The sequence below is a fragment of the Neofelis nebulosa genome, chromosome 7, assembly GCF_028018385.1.
Source record: "Neofelis nebulosa isolate mNeoNeb1 chromosome 7, mNeoNeb1.pri, whole genome shotgun sequence".
NCBI lineage: Eukaryota > Metazoa > Chordata > Mammalia > Carnivora > Felidae > Neofelis > Neofelis nebulosa.
The window spans coordinates 46271578-46299576 of record NC_080788.1 but is presented as its reverse complement, the minus strand read 5'-3'; the positions used below and the strand labels follow the sequence as shown (position 1 = coordinate 46299576).

General features: G+C 42.5%; 1 protein-coding gene across 2 annotated transcripts; it reads left to right on the top strand.

Annotated features, from left to right (window-relative positions):
• Nucleotides 1-27641, top strand: CCNB2 (cyclin B2). Of its 2 annotated transcripts, none has more exons than XM_058737552.1 (9): nt 1-180; nt 3270-3398; nt 3503-3613; nt 17675-17845; nt 17949-18107; nt 19989-20225; nt 20530-20670; nt 25583-25693; nt 27328-27641. In XM_058737552.1, exons 1-9 carry the CDS (start codon nt 157-159, stop codon nt 27457-27459), a joined length of 1215 nt encoding a protein of 404 aa, XP_058593535.1. In that variant the 5' UTR covers nt 1-156; the 3' UTR covers nt 27460-27641. The 2 variants fall into 2 exon arrangements, with proteins under 2 accessions (XP_058593535.1, XP_058593536.1); XM_058737553.1 differs by lacking the exon at nt 27328-27641 and adding an exon at nt 26803-27082 and having other exon boundaries at nt 2-180.
• The last annotated feature ends 358 nt before the right edge of the window (nt 27642-27999 follow it).

The window sequence follows — 27999 nt, the reverse complement described above, 5'->3', positions numbered from 1 at the left end:
GGTATTTGAATCCCGTATAACAAGGAGACATTGCCAAGATCCTAAGCAGTGCGGGCTGGAGTGCAGAGCTAACGGCGCCGCGGAAGCTTCTGTCCACCATCTCCGGTCCTCGTCCCTTCCTGGGTCGGGCTGGCACTCTTGCCTGTCCCTTCCCCCATGGCGCTGCTCCGACGCCCGACGGTGAGTGGGCCCAGCCGACTCCTTCTCCCCCCACCTCCCCCCCACTGACCAGCGGCTTTGGCGGAGCAGCCCCCTCACCCGCCTCTAGCTGCCCCCTCTCTTCTACGCAGGGCTTCTTCCTCTCAACCGCCGCGCCGCTTTCCCGTTCTGCCGGGCTACCTTTTTTCCCCGCGGCCCAGGCCTGCGTCCTGTCCTCTTTTCGGGTCTCTCCCCTCCTGGGATCCGCTCAGGGTTCCCCGCTTTCGCCCTGGCCAGTCCCAGCCCTAGGGTGGGGAAAGTGTAGGAAAGCGCCTCTTAGGTGGCACCTGTCAAGTGAGCCTTTCCAGCACTGGACTTCTCAGCGAGCGATCCCGTAGTGCTCTTTGTTGTTAGAGTGCTAGCTAAATAAAGGTTGTTGTAATTGCCTTCCCTGTTCTCAAACTCCGTGGTGGGGATGGAGAGCACTGGAAGAAACGCTGTAGGTAGTAAAGTGTTCTGAATGTTTGATCAAGTAACAGTTAAGGATTTTTCACATTTCGCTCTAAGTTTCCCATTTATTTCTGCATAGGAAGTCTCCCAGGCTAAGTTCACTAACGTACAGATTTGTCCTTTTCAAAAATTCAATTTCTTCAATCAAGTGTAAAAGAGATTTTACATTTAATGTAGAACAATATGGCAGACAGATAGAAGGGTCCAGATTCATTTATTTCATCTTTGCAAAAATCCAAGTGTTAATAGTGTTTTGGAGATATATATATATATATACATATATATATATATATATAATATTATATTATATATATATATAAATATTTGGAGATATATATATATATATATATATATATATATATATATATATATATTTGTTTTGTTTTCCTGTGGGCTTGACTTGTACCTGATCTGTTTTTCCTTTGCTGAAAAATAGAGGGCCCTGACACACCTGAGTTCTCTCTTCCTGGCTATAAGGCTGGTTAAAAGCTGCCAGTTTTCTCCTCCATATGGATTTAAACTTAGATTACACATAAGCATTAAAATTTCAAATACTTTTTAAAATTGGCAATTACTGCTAAAAAAAAATTGAAGAGTGTGCTTTTGAGAATCCTAAAAATTGAATGAATGCAATCAGTACTTAATTCCTATCCTTTTGTGGATTTAAGTTAAACTGACAAGTAATTTTTGTCTAATCTGTCCCATGAAGTTCTTCTATAGTCAAATTTTTGTTTTTAAATGTTTATTTATTTATTTTGAGAGAGAGAGAGACAGCATGAGAACATGTGAGCACAAGTAGGGCAGGGGCAGAGAGAGACAAAGAAAAAGAATCCCAAGGAAGCTCCCCGCTGTCAGTACAGAGACCTCTGTGGCTCCATCCCACCAATCTTCGGATCATGACCTGAGCCAAAATCAAGAGTCCCATGCTTAACCTACTGGGCCACCCAGGCGCCCCCATAGTCAAATTCTTTCTATTCAGGGAAGGCTTGAGTTTTCTTCTGCCCCTCTGTTCTGGTAGGTCCATTCTGTCCATTGTGGAAGGCCCATTCAAATCACCTGTTGGGAGATTTTTTTAGGATTGAAAAATTTAGGACTCACAGTTTTTAGGGATAGGACATGCTGGTTTTTTTTTCTCATGAAACGTTCACTTCTATAATAAACTTTTCTGTATGAATTGTTTTTTCTGGCAAGTTTTGTTTCTAAACATACTCTGTCTAAAGCAGGTTAAGGTCATCTAATGGTTTTTTATTTCATACCATTTCAACTTTGTCTGAATTTTAGAGTAAAACTATTTTACCTGTGGAAACTATTTCATTTCTAAATATTCTTTTTTAAGTGTTTATTTCTAATGTTTATTTTTGAGAGAGAGAGACAGAGTGTGAGCGGGGCAGGTGCAGAGAGGGAGAGGGAGACACAGAATCCAAAGCAGGCTCAAGGTTCTGAGCTGTCAGCACAGAGAGAGTGAGAGAGTGAGCACGCGAGAGCAGGGTAGGGACAGAGAGAGGGGGACACACGGAGCCCAATGTGGGGCTCAAACTCATGAATTGTGAGCTCATGACCTGAGCCAAAGTTGGACACTTAAGGGACTGTGCCATCCAGATGCCCTCTAAATATTCTTTTTATTTATTTATTTATTATTTATCTATCTATCTATCTATTTATTTATTTACATTTATTTATTTTTGAGAGACAGAGACAGAGTACAAGTGAGGGATGGGCAGAGAGAAGGAGACACAGAATCCGAAGCAGGCTGTGGGCTCTGAGCTGTCAGCACAGAGCCACATGCGGGGCTTGAACCCAAAAACTGCGAGATCATGACCTGAGCCACAGTCGGATGCTCAACGGACTGAGCCACCCAGGTGCCCCAAGATGCCCCCTAAATATTCTTAATATAAGAGTGTCCCTGCTACGGCAGCCTCATTTTAAAAGGCAGTATCTCTAAAGATCATGTCAATAGGAGCACTTCTTATTTGTAGAATGGCGTAAAAATCAAAGCTAGTTTAGGTTTTAAACACTTGGACCTATTAAAGCTTTTAAATAGTGTTTTAATTGTGCTTGTTATTAATCTCTCTAAAGTTTTTAAGTAGATGGGTAGTATACGGAGATCTCTAATAAGTGGGTGCTATGTGAGAAATAATCCCTTATCTGTAAACTTTTTTTTTAATGTTTATTTATTTTTGAGAGAGAGAGAGAGAGAGAGAGAGAGAGACAGAGCATGAGTGGGGGAAGGGCAGAGAGAGGGAGACACAGAATCCAAAGCAGGCTCCAGACTCTGAGCTGTCAGCACAGAGCCTGACACGGGGCTCGAACCCATGAACTGTGAGATCATGCCCTGAGCCAAAGTGGGACACTTAACCTACTGAGCCACCCAGGCACCCCCCTTAAACTCTTAATGAATTTTACAGATAAGCTGGGTAAGTGATTTGCCTAATTAAGAGTGATATGATCAATCACTCAGCATTTTTAGACTTTCTAAAATGTAGTTTCTCCCTCTTACAAGTAGATATCCACGTATTCACCTTTCCCAAATCAGTTCTACATTTGGTACCTGACATGAGCAAAGTATTGTAAGTTGTCTTCACTTCTCATTAACTCTTTTTTTCTCGCCCCTCTTTTTTTAGGTGTCCACTGATTTGGAGAATGGAGACACGGGAGTTAATTCTAAAGCTAAGAGTCATGTGACAATGAGGCGGGCAGTTTTAGAAGAAATTGGAAATAGAGTTACGACCAGACCTCCACACATAGCTAAGGTAATAGCCATGAGGACTGTCCATGTGTACACTAGGCTGATTGTGTATAGCTCTGAGGAACACCACTGACTTTCTTGCCCTGTTACATTTCTTTTTCCTTGTAGAAAACTCAGAACACCAAAATACCTGTTCAACCCGCCAAAACAAATGTCAACAAACAACTGAAACCTACTGCTTCTGTGAAACCAGTACAGATGGAAATGTTGGCTCCAAAGGTGGGACGGTTTGTATTTACACATGTACTTAATGAAATAGCTTGTTTTCGGCTAGACTGCAAAGGCACCGTTGTCATCACCGCCACTTTTGAAGAACATTCATAACTAGAGCTCTCCTTTGAAACAGCAGAGTACAAAATGAACATATCCATCATTTTAGTGATGGTACCTTAATGTTATTCATTACAAAATTTTGCACCGTTTCCCCACATTTTATATATCTCCCTAATCTCATCTGAAGTGAGGGATTCCTCTGCCTTTTTCTCTTCCTCCTCTGCAGAGGAGATGCAGATGTGGACTTCTTATAAAATCATTCAATTTTGGCCGCTTGCATACTCGTTCATACCGTAATGATCCTCTTACTGCGTTTCTTTTGAACATTTTCCTGCAAGGGGGTCATTTTATACTCTCGCATGGATGTTGACTGCAGTACAGTATGAAACTTTTGTCATATACTGTATTTAATGTAACTAGCAATAAGGCAGCAGAGGAAGGGGTCTCTGTCTGCAGACAGCTTGACCTAGAATGAAACAAAGCATTCCTAAGCTTACTTTTGTGTGGAAAAGCAAAGAACTGTCCATAAGTGCTTTGAAGTGACAAAAAATACACCAATACCAGTTGTGGGCACCTTCCAACGTTCTGAAAAATCACTGATTTCTGCTAAACACCACAGCCTGAAACCGAGCATCTGAGCATGGGAGACCATCATCCTCAATCCTGTAGGGAGTGAGAGAGACGAGAACCATTGGCTCAGTTGTGATCATGTGATGTTCAGCACCACGTAGTACTCGTATTGCAAGACATCGCTCATTTATCAAGTTAAAATTTATTAGAAATGTTTGCTCATCTTGCAGAACATTTGCAGAACAAGTTACTCGCAGTCCAAGGTTTTACTCTATATATAATATACAGTAATAACATTTATAATATTGTTTGAAAATTTTCAAAATAACACATTGGATATATTTGAGAAATATATGTATTGACCACTTAATAAACATATCCAGTAGTGTTAAGGCTGATAAACAGATATCTTGCCTTGATATCTCTCTTATCCAGAAGGAGCATATGTACCTAAAATTAAATTAGTAATCCCAGGGAATGATGCCAGATGCCCCTGGGCAATGGATGATTGAGCATCAAATGTCTGGGGTAGATGGAAGTACCATCTTTCAGAAGGTGCTTGTACAGGAGGGAGAGAACACTAAGGGATGGAGTGGTTGGAGGAAACTTCATAGGTGGGATTTTTAAGGATAGGGAGATACTAATAGTAAAGAGCACCTTATAGGGAACAAAGCACAACAAGAATCAAGGCACCAAAGCAGAAATAGGCCTATAATTTTGTCCTGTGGGTAAAGAGTCAGCACATCTAAGCTGGGTCAGAAGATTTGTGTGAGTAAGCAGAAAATAAAGTTGGGAAAAAGGTTGCATTTGGATTTGAAAGCCTTGGAACTTGGATTTTATCCCATTAGACAGTGAGGAAGTGGGGAAGCTGTGAGGAGGTGGGAAATGATGAAAGCAGTGTAGACTGGCCATGGAAGGGACATAAATGAGGAGGTATTGCAATTGTCCATGCTAGAGCTGATGAGGGTCTTGAACTAGCTCAGATCACCCCTAAGCACTCACCCATACATGCCAGTGTCTGTAGGTGCTAAGAAACAACATTGAATATGTTGGGGTGTACCCGCTCCTTTCAGGGACATCGTGCTGTATTTAGAAGGAATTCTTTAGCTGTGTTGCTTGGAGTGAAGGAATAAGAATAAGGAATAATTTAAAAAATGGGAAAGTCAGGAAAGGGAGGGGAAGTTCTGGGGAAGGCGGCTCATTTGGCTTTAGATTTGTTGAGGTGACAGAAACATCCACCGGGAAATGCAGTCAGAAATACACCAGCAACATCTGAAGGAGAGGGGCTGACTTGTGAGCCTTCTCCTTGCAGGTGATGGTTGCAAGCATGTTATTAGAAAGCCAGGAGAGAGCATCAGATCAAGAGCTAAAGCTCGGCACAAATACTCAAGACTGACCTTCCTTTCATAGGCCTTTCCTTGAAGGTTTCTAGTGACATCCTAAATGCTAAACCCAAAGCAGCTTTTCAGCCTTATCTCCAGACCATTATGCAGCATTTTATATGGGTGGCTGTTTGAATGTGGTTCCTCCCACCTGTCAGGAAGGCAATTTGGCAGTGTTATTTCAAATGGTTATTCTCCATACCTGTTTTTAAAATTTATCCTAAGAAAATGATTAGAGGGACACCAAGGACTTTTCATTAGTTCTGAAATGAATATCTCTTATATAATAGGGAAATATTAGGAGATCAGTTAAAGTTATTTATTTATTTATATTCAAGTAAATTAACAGAGTGTTACATTAGTATCAGATGTACGATATAGTGATTCAACAATTTCATACATTAGTCAGTGCTCCTCATGATATGTGTACCCTTAATTCCCTTCACCTATTTCACCCATCTCCCACCCACTTCCCCTCTAGCAACTACCAGTTTGTTCTCTGTACTTAAAAGTCTGTTTTTTGTTTGTTTGTCTCTTTTTTGTTTTTCCCTTATTTATTTATTTACTTACTTATTTAGTAATCTCTACACCCAACATGGGACTTGACTCACAACTCCAAGATCAAGAGTCACATGCTCCATATCTTTTTTCTTTGTTCGTTTGTTTTGTTTTTCTTTTTTTTTTTTTTTTAATTTTTTAAATGTTTGTTTATTTTCGAGAGAGACGGTGAGCGGTGGAGGGGCAAATAGAGAGGGAGACACAGAATCCGAAGCAGACTCCAGGCTCTGAGCTGTCAGCACAGAATCCTAGGTGGGGCTCAAACCCACGAACCTCTGAGATCATGACGTGAACCGAAGTCGGCCGCTTGACCGACTGAGCCATCCAGGTGCTTCTCTTTCGTTTCTTAAAATCTGCATATTAGTGAAATCACATGGTATTTGTCTTTCTCTGACTTACTTCATTTAGCATTAGACCCTCTAGTTCCATCCATGTTCTTCCAAATAGCAACGTTTTATTCTTTTTTTATGGCTGAGTAATATTCCTATGTGTGTCAGAGGTGTGTGTGTGTGTGTGTACACCACATCTTTATCCATTCATCTATGGATGGACATGCGGCTATTGTAAATAATGTTGCAGTGAATGTAGGGGTGCATGGGACACCTGGGTGTCTCGGTTAAGCAACCGACTCTTGATTTCAGCTCCAGTCATGATCTCGTGGTTTGTGGATTCAAGTCCCAAGGCGGGCTCCATACTGATGTGCAGAGCCTGTTTGATATTTTTCTCTCTGTCTCTCTCTCTGACCCTCCCCCCTCTCAAAAATAAATAAACAAATAAATAAACAAGCTTTAAACATAGGGGTACACATATCTTTTCATCTTCTTTGGGTAAATATCCAGTAGTTCCATTACTGGATCAGCTTAAATGCCTTTTGCCCTTAGCAAAGTGTCAACACTGAGGCAGCTGAGCTCCCAGAGGAAGGTCACTCTGCCTGTCTCAAGGACTTGTCAATGTGCTGTAAGTTGTAAGGAAATATAATTTTCTTCTTTTGTCTTTATATCCCACATCATTCCCCCTGAACAGTTTTGACCCTTAAATCTTCAAGGTTGCTAAGGGTGGAAGGTCTTATCTTCTGTAACTTCTTCCTCCTGAATGAGTAGCATAGAGATGTCCTTACCTATGGGTCAACAGTGGTCAATTGGGGATATATATATGTGGCAGAGGCCTTTGAATCCAAGGGAGACCACATGTATGGATCTTCTGAGTGGAAAGGATCATCTGTCAGCTTCAAGTTATGGTAATGAAGGAGTCTCAGCACCAGGTGAAGAGACATGGGAGAAAACAGCAAAACATGATTAAAATTAACAAAAAGAAAATGAAGCCCAAATAAGAGTCCTTTGATAGTTGACAAAAATCCTCCTCCAGTCCAGGAGTTTAACCAATCATTAAAGGGAAGAGAGGGATCCTTTAAGGCACCAGTTTGAGTGATCATGTCAGTTAGAAACCCAGAAATATTTTTGTGGTAATTTAGAATGTATACATAGTATTCTGTTTTTAGAATAGCACGTTCCACCTTGTGCAGCAGTTAAAACATCTAATGTCATCTTGTTTTGTAAAACTGCTTTACACATCTGTGTTACGTCAGTATTTAATAGGGAAATGCTATTTTGAGTGTCATTTAGGGCTTTGACTATGTTTATTAAGAACTTCCATGTGTCAAACAATATCCTCCAGTCCTAAAGAGGTAACAAAGATGGATGCTAGGTGGTCATACCAATGAAACACACAGCGTGTCTGCTGTTGTTGTTGTTGTTTTTAAAGTTTATTTATTTATTTTGAGAGAGAGATAGTACGAGTGGGGGAGGGGCAGAGAGAGGGAGAGAGCGGATCCTAAGCACACTCTGCACTGCCCGCGTGGAGCCCAGTGTGGGGCTTGATCCACACTGGATCAAGATTGTGAGATCATGACCTGAGCCCAAATCAGGAGTTGGACACTTACTCGACTTAGCCACCTAGGTGCCCCTGTGTCCACTGTTGTTTTAAATTTGGAAGGTTGGCTGGTTTGGTGAAGGTTTTAATAATGCATTCGTGCATTCGGGAAAAACCCAGAGTACAGTGGCCTATCCAGCCTGGGTGGGGGAAGCTATGGCAACTAGTTAGAGCTGCATAGCCACTGGGTCCCTTAGGAGCCAGTCATCTAATTCTGGGCCTCGTTGAACAGTAGGCAGGATTTCACGGGCCATTCGATTTTGGAGGACCATCTTTCCAGAGGATTGTGGTTGTCAGGCTGAATGTAAATAGTAATTTTTTAAGGCCCAAACTATTTGCTCAGTTATTAATGCGATAAAAAGATGGTCCATTGTTACTTTGTAGGGACCAGGGGAATCCAAAACTAGGGCAGTTTCTTCTAGCAAGGTTTTTGTCACCTCAGTGGCCTTTTTACTCAAATCAGTAGCCTGGAATAAACTCTATATTACCTTCTGTTGGTTATTTGGCAGGGGGTGTGTGGATAAAGATTTTCCCCTTATTATTAACAAGCTAGTCCTGTGCAATTTTTTTTTCTTTTAAATATCCTCAGTTCTTGGGCTATGTGAATTTCTTGGTCTGAATAGACTGGAATTATGGATTTTTTTTTTTTTTTTTTTTTTTTTTTTTTTTTTAGAGAGAAAGAGAGCACATATGTGAGCAGGGGAGGGGCAGAGAGGAGGACAGAAGATCTGACGGCTCAGTGCTGATAGTGGAGAACCTGACATGGGGCTTGAACTCATGAACTGTCAGATCGTGACCTGACCTGAAGTTAACCAGCTGAGCCATCCAGGTGTCCCTGGAGTTATGGACTTTATTGGAGTTGAGACTGGTATAAAACTTTTGCCAAGTTGTTGGCATAGAATCTATGACCTATAGATTCTAAGGTCATATCCTTTTGATGTCCTTTGAGGTGAATTACAGCTACCTCCTTAGGTAGGTGTACAGTCTCAAGAGTAATAATTTGGGGGCCATGTTTGATTAGAGAGTGATGGCTTGATTATAATCCCCTTTTCTTCCAAATCGCTCTGTGGTCATGTAGGACTAGGAAGGCCTATTTAGAGTCAGTAAAGATAATAATTTTGAGGCCCTTTGCCAATTGTAAAGCATGAATGAGTGCTATTAACTCTGCTTTTTGGGCAGGTGTATTTGCCTGGAGGGCTTTGGACTCCACAGTCCAAAGTCCACAGTTAGACTGACTTTAGCATACCCAGCTTTTCTTATCTTTTTTTTCTGTGAAACTACTGCCATTAGAAACTACTGCATTTTCAATAGGGAAATCTCTTAACTCTGATTGGCTAGAATAAACAAGATCAATAATCTCTGAGCAGTCATGTTCTAACACAGAAGTATGATGATCCGGCTCAGGCAAAGAGTATCTGGGTTTAAAATGTGATAAGTTTTATTTCAGGTGTATCTCTAAACATAGTCTGTATTTAGTAAGTTGACCTTCCTTCATCCATTGGTAGCCTTTGGGTCTCTAAGACATTCTGGACCTGATGTAGAGTCATTACTGTCAGGGACTGTCACATATTAAGTTTTGAGGCTTCTTCGACCTCAAAATTGAGGTTAAAGTCTCTATTTGCAGTTGGACATCAAAAGAGGTAGTCCCTGGGACAAGTATGACTAAGGAATAAAACCATCAAGAAGCCTTCTTTGTTTGAGGCCCAGCCTTAACAGTATCCTAATTATGAGGAATCATTGCTAGAGTTTCCTCTAGCAGTGTAGGCTTATGAGGAGGAATGGGCCTATTCAGACGATCATCATCCAATATGTCCAGAGGAGATTTATTAACCTGGTTGGTTGTTAGACACATTCTGCAAGAGGCCCTAAGGTCCAGATCCTGATTTAGGGCCGTAAAAGCCTGGACACAGGGGGCTTCAGTCCATTTGTCCTGCTTCTTGCATAAGAGATATAACCAATAGATCCTACTAAGGCCATGGAGTGTTACAGAATATCAGTCCTTTCCTAAATTTTGCAATCTGAATTGTTTCCAGTGGGTTAAAAGGCATTCCAAGAGAATCCTTGGGGACTGAAGAAGCTCCCATGCTCCTAGAAAAGCAAAGAGGGTCCACTACCAAAATTTCCCCCTGACTCCCAGGTGGCATCCCACGCAAGATATGTCAAAGGTTCTGCGTGTCCAAAGTGACCTGCGGCATCCCTGGAATGAAAATTGCTATTGATTACCATACTCCTTTGCCTTGAAGGCAGTGCTGCCCTAAAAAGCCCTGTGAAAGGCCCTGTGGAAGTGATGCTAGTGTCCTCTGCTTCCCCATTGCCTCTTAGGCTACAAATGGGTGCCTGGCATATGGACCACAATACTGTGCCATGCCTTGAAAGCCATGCCATAAAAGGCTGTGCCTTAAAGAACATGACGTGAAGGCCATGCTTTAGTTGACCTTGCCTTGACAAGAATGCTGTGAAGGCCCTGCTTTAGTTTGACTTGCCTTGAGGAACCTGCCACTTTTAACCCATGAAAAACACTAAAGTTTTACAAGGGGAAATTACCCAGTTTTGTAGTTCAAGTAGTTAGTTGGGAGAACAGTAAAGAAAGAATTCCATCATGGTCTAAGCGACATTCCAACACATGGAGTCTTTACACCCAACTTCTCCAGGAGACAGTCCTCAGTTGGTCTTTAATTCAATTGGGTACTGGTTTCGGCTGGCTCTGAGTGGACATTTTGCGGCCAGACCAGAGATACGGAGATATGGAGAAGATCACATGAGACCAGTGAGGAGGGAACCTCACACAGGAGTCTTAAGATGGCAGCCATGCTAGTCGCTTGGGTGGCTGTCTCGTGCCCAAGACAGGCAGCTTTGCATAAGGACAGAAATAAAGAGAGGGCATCAAGTTTCTGGGTCTTATTACCATTCCAGCCATGGTACTAACTTCCAGCCAAAGGCAGGCTTTCTCCTCCCTGTGGAGTAGCCACGGGCTAGAGGATTGCAGCCTGAGTAATTGACTTGAAAGTGTTCCAATAAGACTATGCTCTTTGAAAAGCCTCTGAAATGAAAGTAAAGGAAAAGAGAAAATACCAAGTTGGTATTGAGGCTCAGAGTCCAGATGAGAAGGCTCAGTCCCATGTTGGACGCCAAATGATGTGAAAAATGGGGTTAGGAGCCCAAGAAAGAATTTTTGAGACCTTTTTGGTGCAAAAAGGTGGTTTTATTAAACCACCACAGGACCTGTGGGCAGGAAGAACTGCACTGGGGATGTGACCGGGGAAAGATTATATGCTTGCAAGTTGGGAGGGGGTTAGGGATAGGGTAAGTCTCTATGGCTTTAAGGACCTTGAGGGACTAGTTGCTGTTAGGGAAAGGTCATTCGTTACTATTTAGTAAAAAGCTCAGTTATGAGACCCTTCAGATGTATGTCAGGGGGCCATAAACTTGGAGTGTGTATGATTGCCAACATATATCTTGTTGGGCGGGGGTAGAGATAAAGGAATTTCTACATGTTAAAGTAGACTTATGGGTTCCTAGGAGGTTGGGCTAAGATTGCCTTTTGCCCTTAGCAAAGTGTCAACATCAAGGCTGCTGAGTTTGCAGACAAAGGTCACTCTGCCTATCTCAAGGACTTGTCAATGTGCTGTAAGTTGAAAGGAAATTTAATTTTCTTCTTTTGCCTTTGTTTGCCACATCAGTTATTTTTGTGTATGACGTTTGGCTTAAAATTTTCAGTCTTTTCACCATAGGTACATATTAATCTTCCAGTTGGAGAAGAAGGGAAATTAAAAGAAAAAAACCAAAAATGTTATGAACAAAACAGAGGAGAAATTTCTTCCTATGACCTCTGCAACTCCACTCTTTCTGAGTTACCCTGTATTTCCTTGGTGACTCCTTTTGTTCTAGCTTCCTGACAAAATTGAGGCCACTGTGTTTCAGATAAAGAATTATGGACCTGTAACTCAGTTGATACAAATATCACTTCTGTGGCTAAAATGTGCTTCTCGTTTTATTAGATGTCAGGGATTAAATGAACAATACTTACTTCCAATTCAAATAGACGTTTCTCTGAGAAATGTAATGTAGAAGAGATGATTAAGTCCACAGTTTAGGGGGAGTGCCCTCATGCTGGCAGATGAGCCTCTCTGCCTGCCTGGCTCTGATCAGCCTTTTGGCTTTTACTTTGTCATCTGCTGTATCTGCAGTCATTGCTGCTCCTTTATAGCCAGTCCCTGGAGGTGTGGAAATGCCAGTTGAGCATAGGGTTCTAGCAGCAGTGAGCCCTGGAAAATTTATAAGCCGTGTGCTCATGAAAGCAGATGTTCCCAGCCAAATCCATACTGTCCTCTGCAAAACTGGAGGGCAGGTTTCTTTCCTCGTAGAAGATGAAGCAACTGAATCACAAAGGGCTCTGGCTGAGAACTTGAAAGGGTTTCCGCTGTTCACAGGTGTTTGCAGAAGCTTATTATCCTGCCATTTTGGGAGAAAACAGTGTTCTTGTTGTTGCTGTTTTATTTTATTTATTTTTTTGCTGACCAAAGAGGCTTTGGCAAACACTGAGTTGTGTGAAAGGAAGAAGGCTTTGTCCTAACCACATTGTTTGCTGAGTACTGGGGAAACCAGTTGAATGAGCCACCAGCTCTGTCCAAAAGGAGCCCTAGTCAATTGGAGGAATGTCAGAGCACACATTAAAACAGGGTGTAGCAGAGATAGATGCACACTGAGGAGAGCTGCTGGGGAGTCAGAGTTAGAAATTCAGATGAGGTTTTAGACTTACGATTTGATGTAAACACTAAATTCAGTAGTAGTTGTGGGTCGCTCTGATTGGATGGGGGTGCCATCAAACATGGGACATTTGGGTGGGGGCTGGTGGCATGGGTGGTGGAAGAATTCACCCAAGGCAGAACAAAAGAGAGGAAAGTTTATTAAATACACCACAAGTGAGGAGCGCCTGGGTGGCTGAGTCAGTTAAGCGCGCAGCTCTTGATTTTGGCTCTTGATCTCAGAGTTTGTGAGTTCAATCCCCACACTGGGCTCTGTGCTGACAGTGTGGAGCCTGCTTGGGATTCACTCTCTCCCTCTCTCTCTGCCCCTCCCCCACTTGCACTCTCCCTCTCTCTCTCAAACTAAATAAATAAACTTAAAAAAAATTAAAAAAAAATACACTGCAAGGGAGCGGTTGGGCAGGACAGCAAAGGAGAGACTGTCTGTGGGGAGGTGGTGGTGAGGGGCCACAGTTAAAGGGCGGAGTGAGGGAGTATGGGACTTCTGGAATTTTCCCTTTTTTGGTAATCTTAGGAACTGTTCCTGGTTGTAATTGGTCAGTTAGAGCCTATGGTGAGTTGCTTAATGAGCCCGTTTCCATTGCTTGTTTGCACTCAGCTTGGTGGTCACTGTGGGCCCTTTTGCCTTGATCAAGTTTCATTGCTCAAGCCTGTTGGATAAAAGTGGCCTCTACAATAGTCAGTATTCAGCTATGAGAATGTTTTATGGCTTAACTATCCTTAATACAAAAACAAGATATAAAAGGGAAATAAGCACAACTATTCACATTTTTTTAAAAGAAGAGTGCCTTTTTAGGTGCCTGACTGGCTTAGTCAGTGGAGTGTTGGCTTAGTCAGTGGAGTGAGTGTATCTCAGGGTTGGAGATTCAAGCCCCATGTTGGGTGTAGAGTTTACTTAAAAACAAAATTTTTATTTTTATTTATTTTTTTAGTTTTTATTTGAGAGAGAGAGAGCGCAAGCATGAGTGGGGGAGAAGGAGAGAGAGAGAGAGAGAGAGAGAGAGAGAGAGAGAGAGAGAGAGAGAGAATGAATCTCAAGTAGGCTCCAAGCTCAGCACAGAGGTCAATGCGGGGCTCGATCCCACGACCCTGGGATCATGACCTGAGCCTAAATCAAGAGTTGGTCGCTCAACCGACCGAGCCATCCAGGTGCCCCAATAAATAAAATCTTAAAAAAAAAAAGTGCTTTTTATTTTTAATAACACAAGAAACATAGTCATAACAGCAAAAGACTACAGAAATACATCAGGTATATAGAATAAAAGCTCATTTTGGGGGTGCCAGTTAAGCGTCCAACTCTTGATTTCAGCTCAGGTCATGATTTCATGGCTCATGAGATGGAGCTACAGGTCGGGCTCTGTATCCGCAGTGCAGATCCTGTTTGGGACTCTCTCTCTCTGCCCTTCCCCCACTCATGTGTGTGCTCACACTCTATCAAAAAAAAAAAAAATAAAATAAGCATTGAAAAAAAGTTCATTCTTACTATCCCTACCCTCCAAATTCCAGTTCAGTGTATTCCCTAAAGCTATTCCCAGTACTTGATTTTGCCCTTCTGCAATTGTGTGTGCCTTTGTGTGTAGAAGTACACACTTACTGCTACAAATCATGAGCTGTCTAATCGGAAGCATCAGTTTTTCTGGGAGTCCTTTCTTGTACTTAATTGACATTGTTTATCATAAATTTAGTAAATAAGGGAAGTCTGTTTTATCAAAACTCATGCAAACACCTACACATTTGCATGTTAATAGTAATACATTCAACAAACCCACCTCAGTAGTAGTAGAATTTCAGTGGCCTTTACTCAGACTATCTACTACAGGAGCTTCTCAAGTTCAGCAAAATCTCACATCTTTATTATTTTTGATATGACTTTTCAGTTGTCTCTGACAACTGACAGAACTCTTTCATTAATCCAATTTGAAGATTTTTATTCTCAGACTACTTTTGTCATACAAAAGTTTGTGATAGTTAGTTAACTAGTTTCTTAGCTTTTTAGTTCTTTTTTTAATGTTTTTTTTTTGTTTTGTTTTGTTTTTGAGAGAGAGAGAGAATAAGTGGGGGGGAGTCAGAGAGAGAGGGAGACACAGAATCTGAAGCAGGATCCAGGCTCTCAGCTGTCATTACAGAGCCTGACACAGGGCTTAAAGCTATGAACTGCAAGATCATGACCTGAGCTGAAGTTGGATGCTCAACTGACTGAGTCACCCAGGCGCCCCAGCTTTTTAGTTTTTTAGGATGTAAGATTACATAGTTGGCCCCTAGGGCTTAGGCTACTGTCTGCACAGGATTTTATAATTAAATTTTGTTGGAGTCCAAAAGGAATGCTTTCAAGAAATTCTAAATTAAGGGCCAGAGCAATTAGCCATGTCTTATCCTGGTGGCTTTGGAATATGGCTAAACTCAGGTGTACTTCTGAATAGACACAGGGAAACATTTCATGCTGCTAAGGCAGCACACACAGTGCATGATTTTAATCTCTGCCTCCTTAAACCAGCCTCCTAGTACTGACTGCACTTCCCTGAGAGAGAGTGATGAACCTTGTCCTTGAAACATAAACATATCCTTGAACTTAACCAAGCTGTGTGTGCTTATTAAAATGCCCATCTGGGGGCGCCTGGGTGGCTCAGTCGGTTGGGCGGCCGACTTCAGCTCAGGTCATGATCTCGCAATCAGTGAGTTCGAGCCCCGCGTCGGGCTCTGTGCTGACAGCTCAGAGTCTGGAGCCTGTTTCAGATTCTGTGTCTCCCTCTCTCTGACCTTCCCCCGTTCATGCTCTGTCTCTCTGTCTCAAAAATAAATAAACGTTAAAAAAAAAAAAATTAAAAAAAAATGCCTATCTGTTTCTAGCCACTCTTCTTTTTTTGATAGAGCATGCCTGCATGTGTGAGCAGGGGAGGGGCAGAGGGAGAAGGAGAGAGAGAATCCTAAGCAGGGTCCATACCCAACACAGGGCCTGACGTGGGGCTTGATCTCACAACTGTGTGATCATGACCTGGACCAAAATCAAGAGTTGGATGCTTAAATGACTAAGCCACGCAAACACCCCAACACCTTTTTTTTTTTTTTTTAAGATTTTAATTTTAAGTAATCCCTACACCCAACAGGGGGCTCGAACGCCCAACCCCAATTTCAAGAGTCTGTTGCTCCACCAACTGAGCCAGCCAGGTGCCTCTGATTCTAGCCACTCTTGCTCCATTCCTTCAGTGGGTTCACTTCCCTTCGGGTAAAATCTAAACTCCTTAGCAAGGTTCTTGCTCACCTTTCCAGCCCATCTTCTCTCACATCATGCACTACCTCCCACCATTCCAAATCAGCGTGTACTTCCCAAGACTTGCCTTTATTTCTTGGCTTCCTCTGGGACTTTGTGCTTGCCTACCTTTTGCCTATTCATTTGCCTTGAGGTCTCATCTTCTCTGGTAACCTTATCTAGGTTTTTCCCTGGTACCCCAAGTAGCTCTTATTCATTCTAGTCCCTTGAGGTTCTTAAATTCTTGAATAAGTGGCATGCATACCTGCATAACTTGCTCAGCTGACCCTTCCTCAGTTTAAGAACTTTGGTGTTTGAGGAAAGGATGTGATCTGAACTGCTATAAATATTTTCCTGCTGCTGCTGTTACTGTTTTATCCTTCTCTAAGACTGGAAACTATAATCACTGAGCTTTAATATAAATTAAAATGGTTTGTTTATTATACATCCTTCTTTTTCTATATTTTATTTCTTTAATACCCAGTCTCTATAGTCTAGCAGTCCTGTTAGGTTTTACTTTGAGAAGTACCTCTTATTCTTTTGAAAAGTAATGGTTTATTTATACTTCATTACCAAATGCTTGTTTTTAACTTACTTTATCAATTTTTAATTTGTGTGACTTTAATAGCCACCCAGTCAGCATAAGAAAATACTGGGTGTGTGCTTACTCAGTCTTTGCTTCCTCCTCCTATTTTATTCATAGGCTGGAATGTGCTTTTCTGCTTTTTAGTTGCCAGTTTCTCAATTTAGAATAAATTAGTTTACGAGAGGAAATCTTTCTACTCACAGAAGAGGCTACAGCTGAGGTGAACTATCAGCTCTAAGAGTCTCTTAACCCAGGTGTCTAAGTTTCTTTCATTGAATAAATATTTAGTGAGCACCTACTATGTGTCAGGGATGATATAGGTATTTGAGATACCTTAGGGACCAAAATCAGTTTAAATAAATGTAAGCTTATAGAGCTTACACTCTAGCAGACATAGACAGAAAATAATATACATTGTATATTAGTAAACTCCATAATCTGTTAGAAGGTTATAGGTTCTATGGGGAAAAACACAGTAAGAGGAATGAAATGTGGTGGGGGTGATGATAGGTGGCAGACAGTGATTTAAAATGGGGGGTCAGGATATACCGAATTGAGAAGGTAACTTTTAAACTAAAAGTTTACCCACAGGGGTGCAGGGACAAGAGCTTCTGTGAAGAGGGAGCCCACTTGCAGTCAGGGAGGCTGCAGTGAAGCAAACCAAGGGCAGGGAAATAGGAGGCGGTCAGCAGAGGAAGAGGAGAAAGCCAGATCATGCAGGCCCACAGGCCATGGTGAGGACTTAAGGTTTTCCCTCGGAGTGAAATTACAGAACTTTAAACAGAGGAGTATATCCCTAAAAACTTCATCTACTACATCTTGAGTTAGTCACCTCTTACTCTGAAATTTGTTTGTTTTGGCTTTCACATATTTTAAAAATGCATATGCTACTTTTAAAACCAGTTGCCTCTGCATGTATTTGGCTATGATTAATGATTAAGGCTACTGCACATTAATTTGTCCATGTAGGGTCCTGCTCCCCCAGAGGAGGATATCTCCATGAAGGAAGAGAACCTCTGCCAAGCTTTCTCTGAGGCCTTGCTCTGCAAAATCGAGGATATTGATAATGAGGACTGGGAGAACCCTCAGCTCTGCAGCGACTATGTTAAGGATATCTACCAGTATCTAAGGCAGCTTGAGGTGAGTGGGCCTCTGGGTGTTGGTTGTGCAAGCAATGTGGAATTCACCACACAGCTGGGAAGGAAATGAGGTCAGCTTTTTAAACTTTTCATTCCGTCAACAGGTTCTGCAATCCATAAATCCACGCTTCTTAGATGGAAGGGAGATAAACGGACGCATGCGCGCCATCCTGGTGGACTGGCTGGTGCAAGTCCACTCCAAGTTTAGGCTGCTGCAGGAGACCCTGTACATGTGCGTCGCCATCATGGATCGATTTTTACAGGTGAGTGTGGCTTCAGGGACTGTAGCAGTGCGCACTGGAATTGCATTGTGCAATACCAAAGGGTGGTACCTTGAAGAAAAGACCCAAAGTCACTTTGTGAGAAACCGAGGAACTTCATGTGCCAGAAGGGAAAGTAGCCAAGTGTGTCAGACCTCTGGTGATGCTGACCAGTGCTGGGCGTTTGTGTCAGGTCAGCCTGCAGAGAAATGTTGGGGGCCCCAGGGAGGGAGACGCTGCATTGCCAGTCATTCATCAGAGGAAACATACCAACACAAGGTCTGAAGGTCAGCCCAAGCCTGTGGTGCCTTTGGATATTGGTTTTCCGGGTCTGCTTAATCGATTTTGTAATTTGGTGCTCTCTGTTGTTAAGTTTCCTCATCTGAAAAATGAGGAATTTAGCTAGAGAATGTAGCAGTATCCAGCCAGCTGTTGCATGAATCGCTGTAGAAAGGAGAGGAGGCAGAATTTTTTAAAGGGGGATTGGGAGTATGTGTGGGGAGTATACTGAGTTATGGAGGTCTAAAGTAGAGGAATGTAAGAAATTAAGCTGAGAGGCAGGAGTGGTCATCAAAATAGTTATCACCTGGTGTCCTAAAACCCTAACCAGTTAGAGGAAATGCCAGACAGAAAGCACTAGTGTTATCCATCAGGCAGTAGCCCTACTGCAGATAAGGATTTATGTATTTAAAGTTGACATTTATGATATAACTCAAGTGCAAATTCTGCCCAACAATACAGTAATAATTGTATTGATTATAGTGATGACCCTGAGATACCACAAAATCCTACGAAACCATAGATTCAGTGGTTTGCATTATACATTCCTCATGGGGTAGGAAAGCAGTCAGATTTTAGGTAGATTTTAAAAAATGAGAGTTGAAGCAAGAAAAGCGAAGTCCCAGTTTAAAAGAAAAAGAAGGGGTGCCTGGGTGGCTCAGTCGATTGAGGGTCCGACTTCGGCTCAGGTCATGATCTCGTGGCTCCCTCAGTTCGAGCCGCATGTCAGGCTCTGTGCTGATAGCTCAGAACCTGGAGCCTGCTTTGGATTCTGTGTCCTCTCTCTCTCTCTCTCTCTCTCTGCCCCTTCTCTGCTCATGTTCTGTCTCTCTCTGTCTCAAAAATAAATAAATGTAAAAAAACAAACAAACAAAAAAAAACTTTAAAAGAAAAAGAAAATGAAGGGAAACACTCATACCCCGGACTGAGATTTCCCCTGACTCTGAAGCATCTTTGAAGATACCTCAGGTTGAATAATGAGCGTACTTTTGGTAATGAATGATTAAGGAAATGTTTGAGATAGCCCCTTCCACATCCCTAGGCATCCATTATTTAACCCTGCTTTTTGGCTTGACCTTATCTTGATTCAGACTGTGTGGAGTGCCATGTTGGGACTTCCCCCAGATGTTCAAGCCAGGATGATGAGACTGGAGCACAGACCAGGAGCTTGGTTCTCAGGCTTATTTCTTCCCTACTGAGAAGCTGAGTGATCTTGGGCTAGTGTCTGAATCTCTTCTCAGCCCATCTCTTTGTATGTGGAGAAAAATACATATACTTCCTAGGATTTTTGCGAGGATTCAGTGAGATGATTACTGAAATCTTTGCACTGTGCTTGGCACAGAGTGAATAGTGAGTAATCTCTACACCCACTGTGGGGCTTGAACCCACAACCCTGAAATCAAGAGTCACATGCTCCACCTAGTGAGCCAGCCAGGAGCCCCTGACGGTACCTGCAATTAATACACAGTTTACCTGTGCTCGTAAGAGGGGGATGAGGAGAGACGATGTGTACTTCTGCAGAACGTGATTCGCTCTCATTTTCTTCCCCCCAGTGCCCCAGTCCTCTGGTTGGACATAACTTTTGACACCTTGTTCTTCAATTAGGTTCAACCGGTTTCCCGTAAGAAGCTTCAACTGGTTGGAATTACGGCTCTGCTCTTGGCTTCCAAATATGAAGAGATGTTTTCTCCAAATATCGAAGACTTTGTTTACATCACAGACAATGCTTATACAAGCTCCCAAATCCGAGAAATGGAAACATTGATTTTGAAAGAACTGAAATTTGAGTTGGGTCGACCTTTGCCACTGCACTTCTTAAGGCGGGCCTCAAAAGCTGGGGAGGTAAGTGCCTCCGATTCCATATGAGACTTTATTTTCCCCCTGTTGTCTTATGCTAGAAACATTGATCCAATTAAAGGAAAACTTAAAAATTTATGGAAAACGTGTTCTCATTAAGTCCTAATGTTTTATCTCCTCAATTCTTAAAAGACCTCATGCTCTGTGTTTTTAATATTCTGTGGAATAGGGCACTTGCTGGGAAGGACGGGTGAATTGAGTGGATTTCAGCTCCTAGGCCTTCACCTGTGATTTTGCAAGACAGTGATAATAGCTGTGCTTCTTACTGCTGTGGGCTATTCAATCCTAGGTCGATGTGGAACAGCATACTTTAGCCAAATACCTGATGGAGCTGACTCTCATTGACTATGACATGGTGCATTATCACCCTTCGAAGGTGGCAGCGGCTGCATCCTGCCTGTCCCAGAAAGTTATAGGCCAAGGAAAATGGGTGAGTGTTGCGTTAAGAAGAAATTTTAGACCCTCTGGATATGAAAGGTCTTACCATTTTCACCACAGTGTTGTTAAAACAATTGTTAAAATCCAGAAGCCTAAAAGAAAGCTGCTTGGAATGCTTCAGACGTAGACTAGGTAAGCACACCATGGCACCCAGGTGCTAACTATACAGTTGTGAAGGCTGCGCACGGCTGCCTACAACTGGTATGCTAAGGTTTCTGGGATCTTTGGTTAAATGAAACCAGCAAGGTGTCAAGCATCTAAGACAAAAGCAGGGCCAAGGCCCAACTGATTGAGCCAGTAAAGGTAAAAAGGAGCCACTTTTAGGTTTATACAAGTAGCCAAAGCTGCCAGCAACTGTGGTCCTTATCTCACGCACCAAAACGGACAAGAACCAAAACGAAAGGGGCCAGGTGACTGCAGTGGGAGTTGTGGGATACCCTTTTGCGAAGGAGCCAACTCTAGACTGGTACTAAGCAGTTTTATCATCTGTAGTTGTGCCCCAAGAGCAGCAGAACAAAAGCCTCCTCAGAGCCCAGGTGTTAAGAAACGGTCTCAAGATAGAGTCTCAGGGGAGATATGGAGGAGGGTGGGAGCTGCTCTTCCCAGCCTCCCTCCCCTCACATTCCAGGAGGATCACCAAGCATTCTGCCAAGACACATCAGCTGGGCTTCAGGCCTTTGCCTGGCCCTATGTGGCTGCCTGCAAGCTTGCCAGGACACCATGGCAGGGCTGTCTCTCTCTCCACACATTTTATGTAAGAAAGAAGGGGAATAAGAGAGAGAGAGTACGTATGTGTGCTTAGGTATTTCCTAATTAAAAAAAAAAACAACAAAAAAAACAGGAAGAATAGACCAGAAACTAATGGAAATGATACCTGTGGGGTTGGGTGGGAACAGGGTAGAAGGCTGGGGATGGGAGCAAGACTTGTGGTTGTAATTTTTTATCAGCTGTATACAATATAATGTAACTTTTTTGATTTCTGAACAATATGAGTGTTTATGCAAACCCTAACTGGAATTAAACAGAAACAACAATGTCACCATATATCAAACTGGTAATAGAACACTGAGGGAAGAATTACTTTATCTGGTTAGATAAAACAAAGGACCAAAAGAGGTAACATACTTAAAGTTTACTTGAGAGATGTATTGTTAGTAGTAATCTGTTATTATAATTGTGAAACTATTTAGGAATATTAGGGTAAAACAAACATTCAATGTTATTAAGGACTAAAATTTTCACAATAAGAAGAGGGATAATATTAACAATTAAAAACAAAGGAAAACCCCTATGGCGTTAAATCTATTTTGGAAATATCGGTAAATTAATCATGAGAGGGCCCGGAAACAGTGATAACCCAGTAGCAATGATCATACCTAGTGCCCACATAATGGATACTAAGTACCATTACCCACTAGGAACTAGGCTACCTTTGAGAGATAGCTGCTCTCAGGGTTGGGGGAGAAGAAGTATAAGGTGAGCCTAGATCAGTTTGTAATAGACACCAAGCAAATTCTCAAGGATCAGTGGGGGTCATGTGAAAAGGACATAGGAACTGGCTTGAAAGGGCTCTTACTGACTCAATCTGAGCATTATAAAGAATAGTGACAGGGGCGCCTGGGTGGCTCAGTCAGTTAAGCATCTGACTTCAGTTCAGGTCATGATCTTGCAGTTTGTGAGTTCGAGGCCTGCGTCGGGCTCTGTGCTGACAGCTCAGAGCCTGGAGCCTGCTTTGGATTCTGTGTCTCCCTCTCTCTCTGCCCCTCCCCCACTTGTGCTCTGTCTCTCTCTGTCTCTCAGAAATGAATAAATGTAAAAAAAAAAAAAAAAAAAAAAAGAATAGTGACAGTAATAGATTGTAACGCATTTTTAAAAAATGTTTATTTGTTGAGAGAGAGAGATGGAGGATGAGGCAGGCTCTGTGCTGACAACAGAGAGCCTAATAACAGGGCTCAAACTCATAAACTGTGATATGACCTGAGCTGAAGTCAGACACTTAACCAATTGAGCCACCAGGCACCCTGATTGTAACACATTTTAAAAAATCCATGCATTTATAATGATACAAAAGAAAGAATGGAAGAGGGGCTCTTTATTATTATTATTTTTTAATCAGGATACCAGCTAATTAAAGCAGAAAGAATGGTAGAGTTAGAAATCAAATTTTAGGGGCGCCTGGGTGGCTCAGTTGATGAAGCCTCTGACCCTTGGTTTTGGCTCAGGTTGTGATCCCACAGTGCTTGAGATGAGCCCCTGTATCGGGCTCTGCACTGACAGCACGGAGCCTGCTTAGGAATCTCTCTCTCCCCCCTTGCCTGCTCGTGCACACACACGCTCTCTCAAAATACATATTAAAAAAAATAAATTAATTAAATTTTAACCCCTAATGTAAAAACTGATTCAAGTGAGGATCGACTGATGCTCATATCATTAGGTGAGGTAATTTTGGAGGACAAGATTCACATGGTCTCAAAATATCACCTCAGAGGTATGTAATAATGCTGTACCTTTATGATAGGGAGTCTGCAAATTACCACCTTAACCTGGTGATCAAGCTTGGCATCACCAGTGGTAGGAGCACCTGACTTGACCTATGTTCTGGTGCAATAAGAAGTAATGCATTATCATCTCCATGAAATTCATGCCCCAGATGTTTGACACGAATCCAGTCATCAGGAAACACTCAGATTTAAATGTGGGATGTTCTAAAAGTAACTGGCCTGGACCCTTCAAGTTGTCATTTAAAGCCAAGAAAATAGGAGTTGTTTTAAGTAAAAAACCCCCCAAAGATCAGATATACTGCATGTACCTTAATTGGACCTGGATCTAAAAAGACAAATCCATGAAAGATGTTTTTGGAACAGTTGGAGAAATTTGAATATAGACTGTATTCTAGATGATACTATGGAAATGTTGATTTTTTTATGTGAAAAGCTTTGTGTCTAGACAGGAAAATACTATTTAGGGGATGTTTCTGAAGCATTTAGAAGTGATGTGTAATGGTGTCTGCAACTTATTGTCAAATAGTTCAAAAATTGTGTGTGAATACATACATACACAATTCCTGCTAAACCATTTGCAACTGAGTTAGCTGCAGACACCATGAGAGAGAAAACGAGAAAGTGGCAAAATGTTAATAGGTGAATCTGCACAAAAGATGTACAGATGTTCATTATGTTATCTCATTTTTTCTGAAATAATTTGAAATTTTTTGAAATAAAAAACTTGAGGGAACAAGGCTGCTGGTACATGGATGATACAGGGTCCTGGTACCAGTGGCTCATTTTAGCTAAGTTACTTTCCTCTGGGACATGTCTTCTTTGGGCTCTGAACCTACTAGCTCTAGGTCTCCTCGTTTTCTGGGAATTAACTTGAAAATGCCGGTGGTTGTGTGTTATTTCAGAATTAATCTTGCTTTGTTCTTTTTTTCTTTAAATCATTTTAGGATTGGGGCACATGGCAGCCTCAGTGGGTACAACATGAGACTCTTGATCTCAGAGTTGTGGATTCAAGCCCCACATTGGGCAAGGAGCCTACTTTAAATTAATTAAAAAAATACTTTAGGAATAAGATTAAATTGTGACTGGGGCGCCTGGATGGCCCAGTTAGTTGAGCATCTGACTCTTGATTTCAGCTCAGGTCATGATTCCAGGATTGTGGGATCGAGCCCTGTGTCAGGTTCTGCTGAGAGTGGAGCCTGCTTAAGATTCTCTCTCTCTGCCCCTCTCCCCTGCTCACGTGCACTCCCTCTCTCTCTCTTAAAAAAAAAAAAGTAAGAAAGAAAAAGATTAAATTATGATTTATCTTCCCAATTAGATTGTGCATATGAGACAGATGTACTTTGGCTTTTAGAATTTTATCACAGAACTGAAATAAAGTTAGGTTACCTATCTTCACACATGATAGATCTTACTGCCAATCAACAACTGTCCTTTTGCTTGACCTTTGTTCTCCAGGAGGCTAGGTCACAAAGCCTCTACCCCTAGAGGCTTCTCTGCTCTCTGTTCTCCAGTGCTTAACTACACAGTGCCCAACGAGAGAATCCCGGGCAGTCTTTAGTTCTTCTGGATTTTGTAGATTAGATTGCTGCCCACGGCCTAATTTATTCTTAATAATGAACCTCTTTCCCTAACAATATGGGTATCAGCTCTGTCCAGCTCCCCACCAGCCACTGTCCAGTAGGGCTTTGATTGGGGCATGGGGGGCGGTGGTGGTATGTGTGAGATGTGCTTGTCCCAGGTCTCTGCCATTACTCTGAAAGGGGCTTTCCTTTGCTGGGTTTTATTTTTACTCTGCCCCACTTTCCATCCCCCCACTCCCACCCCGGTGTGGTGATAGAAGCATGAAAGCTTTGTTACTTGGAGTACCCTACATACCCCTGCAACCTTTTTAAAAAAAAATAGTAATTATGGGAACTTTGTCACTTGATTTAGCTGAAGTTGCACAGTGTCTTAATTTAGTCTTGCTCAGAGCCAGAGTCATCTGCATTTACTGGCTGCTTTGCTGGTACAATGGTAGTGTTTAGGGCTGTTACTGAATTTTACAAAAGTAAGAATATCATTGTATAGCTTTTATGCAAGTGATAAGTGATGTTAGCATGTATAAGATATGCTCTTCTTAAAATTTTTTTTTTCAACATTTTTTATTTATTTTTGGGACAGAGAGAGACAGAGCATGAATGGGGGAGGGGCAGAGAGAGAGGGAGACACAGAATCGGAAACAGGCTCCAGGCTCCGAGCCATCAGCCCAGAGCCTGACGCGGGGCTCGAACTCACGGACCGCGAGATCGTGACCTGGCTGAAGTCGGACGCTTAACCGACTGCGCCACCCAGGCGCCCCTAAGATATGCTCTTCTAAAGAAGTGGAGGCTTTATCTTGCGCCTTCTCTCTTCATTGTGTTCCAGAACTTAAAACAGCAGTATTACACTGGATACACAGAGAATGAAGTATTGGAAGTCATGCAGCACATGGCCAAAAATGTCGTGAAAGTTAACGAAAACTTAACGAAATTCATCGTAAGTACTCCTCCCCCAACCGTGGAAAGCATTAGATTATGGGTTTTGTGAATGAGAGTATGTGTACGTATGTGCGTTTGCGTTTTCATGTAAACGTAATATTGGCATATGTGAGAGTCTATTTTAGCACGAACTCTTTTCTAGTCCAGCAGGGGATGGATGGAGCATACTGACGTATCCGAAAAGCAGACTTTCTTCAAAACTAAGTAGCTAGGCTAACCAGGTCCAGGCCCCAGGTAGTCAGCCAGATGGCCATTCAGTGTGTCTCCCCACCTTGTCCCAGCATCCTGGGCAGGGCACTCAGCATCAGGGAAGGCGCTCCCCGTGTCATCTGGAACAGCAAGGGCCCACGTCAAAGGGCTCCGTGAAGACTCGGGTTTTGGGGTGGGATCACTCAGGGCCTTTGTCCAGGATCTTTTGGGACAGTGACCAAATCATGGTGAAGAGGGAGGGGCAAGAAGCCCATTCAGAAAGCCTCCTCGGGGTCTGGTATCTGTCTCTGTGGGGCCCACCTAAGAGGAGGAGTCAGAGGAGATTGGGTGCTGTCCTGTGCTTGTGTGATGCCGAGTATCACCACAGGTGTGGTGACAAAGAGCAAGGCATTTGTGCCAAGCGTCCTCACCCCCGGTTCCTTGCATGTAGTTTCTGTATGATTTAGCACACCATGAAGTGTGACATGTTTTCAGTCCTTAGGGTATTGTTGTCTGGGACCCGCTAAGCACTGGTTGCCACTTGCTTTTATTGCCAGTTGTTGCTGCCGGTCCTGGCAGACCTGTTCTGTCGTGATGGTGCTTAGGTATGATAAATACAGCTCCTACCTCCCAACCCTCTGGCAACATAGGAGAGAGAGCCTGCTCCTTGGACCTTGACACCATTTATTCCTCCATCACCTGTGCTACCAGCTGGGCTTTATCCATTGCTAGGCATGGAAGGAAATTGTCGGGTACAACACATTATGACCTCAGAGCTCTAGCTGGCTTCAGTGATTCAGCATCATCGCACTAGTTGGAGATTGTGGGTCTGGCCCTTAAATACTTGTGAATTAGACTAGGAACATGGTATAAGGTAGGGGGTCCTGATGCGTGCTTAATCACAGATGACTTCTGCAGGCCATCAAGAATAAGTATGCAAGCAGCAAACTCCTGAAGATCAGCACGATTCCTCAGCTGAACTCAAAAGCCATCCAAGAGCTTGCGTCCCCTCTGATGGGACGGTCCTAGGCTGCCGTGGCCCTCAGGGAAGAGTGCTTCATTTGGGTGCTTTGACTTGCTGATTTGGAACTCTTCACTTTGTACATAGTCGTATGGTCTATTTCATGAAACCTTTTCTTAGACCTATTTTCTAAATGTATATTGAGGAAAAATAAAGCTATTAATTTTTCTTCAGGTATCCTATGTGTATTTATTTCTTTTTGAGCTATTATGAGAAGCATGTAAATTATTTCCTTTATGGCTTTGGGAAAGATCTTCCTGCCACTTTCTCAAATGGAAAAACTAGAACTTGGCTTCAGTGAATGCTAACCCATTCTTAAACTTCTGAGATATAAAAAGATTCATGATGAAATTTGAAAACGGGCGGATACTATGACTGTTCCTTTTCAGAATGTACTCAACTATTTTCTCATTCCTATACAGGAACGCCTGGCCCACTGGGCTGAGGGCTACCAGAAGCAGCCCTCACAGTATGCCTCTCCTTCAAAGGCATGGTGGGGACCAGGAATGTCAGTCCTAAGGGGCCACCACTGGAAAACAAAAACGGGTCTGTGACACCTTGTTAATGTTGAATCTTGGAATGCATTTTCCTATTTCATGGGTTACTATTTGTTTTTTTTTTGGCAGGCAGTTGATCACATTTAGCATTATTCTCTAAGTGTGAATGCATTCACAGTCTCCAACCACTAAAAACAAAAACAAAACCCATAAAATAAATGAGTGTCTTACAGCAACAACTTCCCAAACTATTAGCTCAGCACATGTTCACTGCTTTTTGAGAAAAAGGAGCTAGTCAAATACATTCGGGAAACATTGCAAACACATTACGATTCATAAAGGCTCAGAGAAGCTTGCAGTAAACTCTTAACTCCGCCGTTCCCCAGTCCAGAGTGTGGTAAATGCTGCCTTCTGCGTGACAGTGAGATGTGCAGGTGCTGGTTCTGAGACTCAGCTGTGGCTTCTGGCTGCCCTGGGACGCGAGCCTGGCTGGCTGTAGCTAGTGCTCACTTCCCACCCCTCTCCCTAGGCAGGCCGGGCCGCCTAAGTAAGTCTTTATGTGCGTGAGCACTTGGAGAAATGGGAGTCTTCTGTGTT

What these genes read in the sequence shown, in the direction of transcription:
- CCNB2 (XM_058737552.1), top strand. Translation starts at nt 157, where the DNA reads ATGGCGCTGCTCCGACGCCCGACG. An exon ending in TGGAAATGTTGGCTCCAAAG is followed by an intron (nt 3,614 to 17,674) that starts GTGGGACGGTTT and finishes TTGTCCATGTAG; the next exon opens with GGTCCTGCTCCCCCAGAGGA. An exon ending in GGGCCTCAAAAGCTGGGGAG is followed by an intron (nt 20,226 to 20,529) that starts GTAAGTGCCTCC and finishes ATTCAATCCTAG; the next exon opens with GTCGATGTGGAACAGCATAC.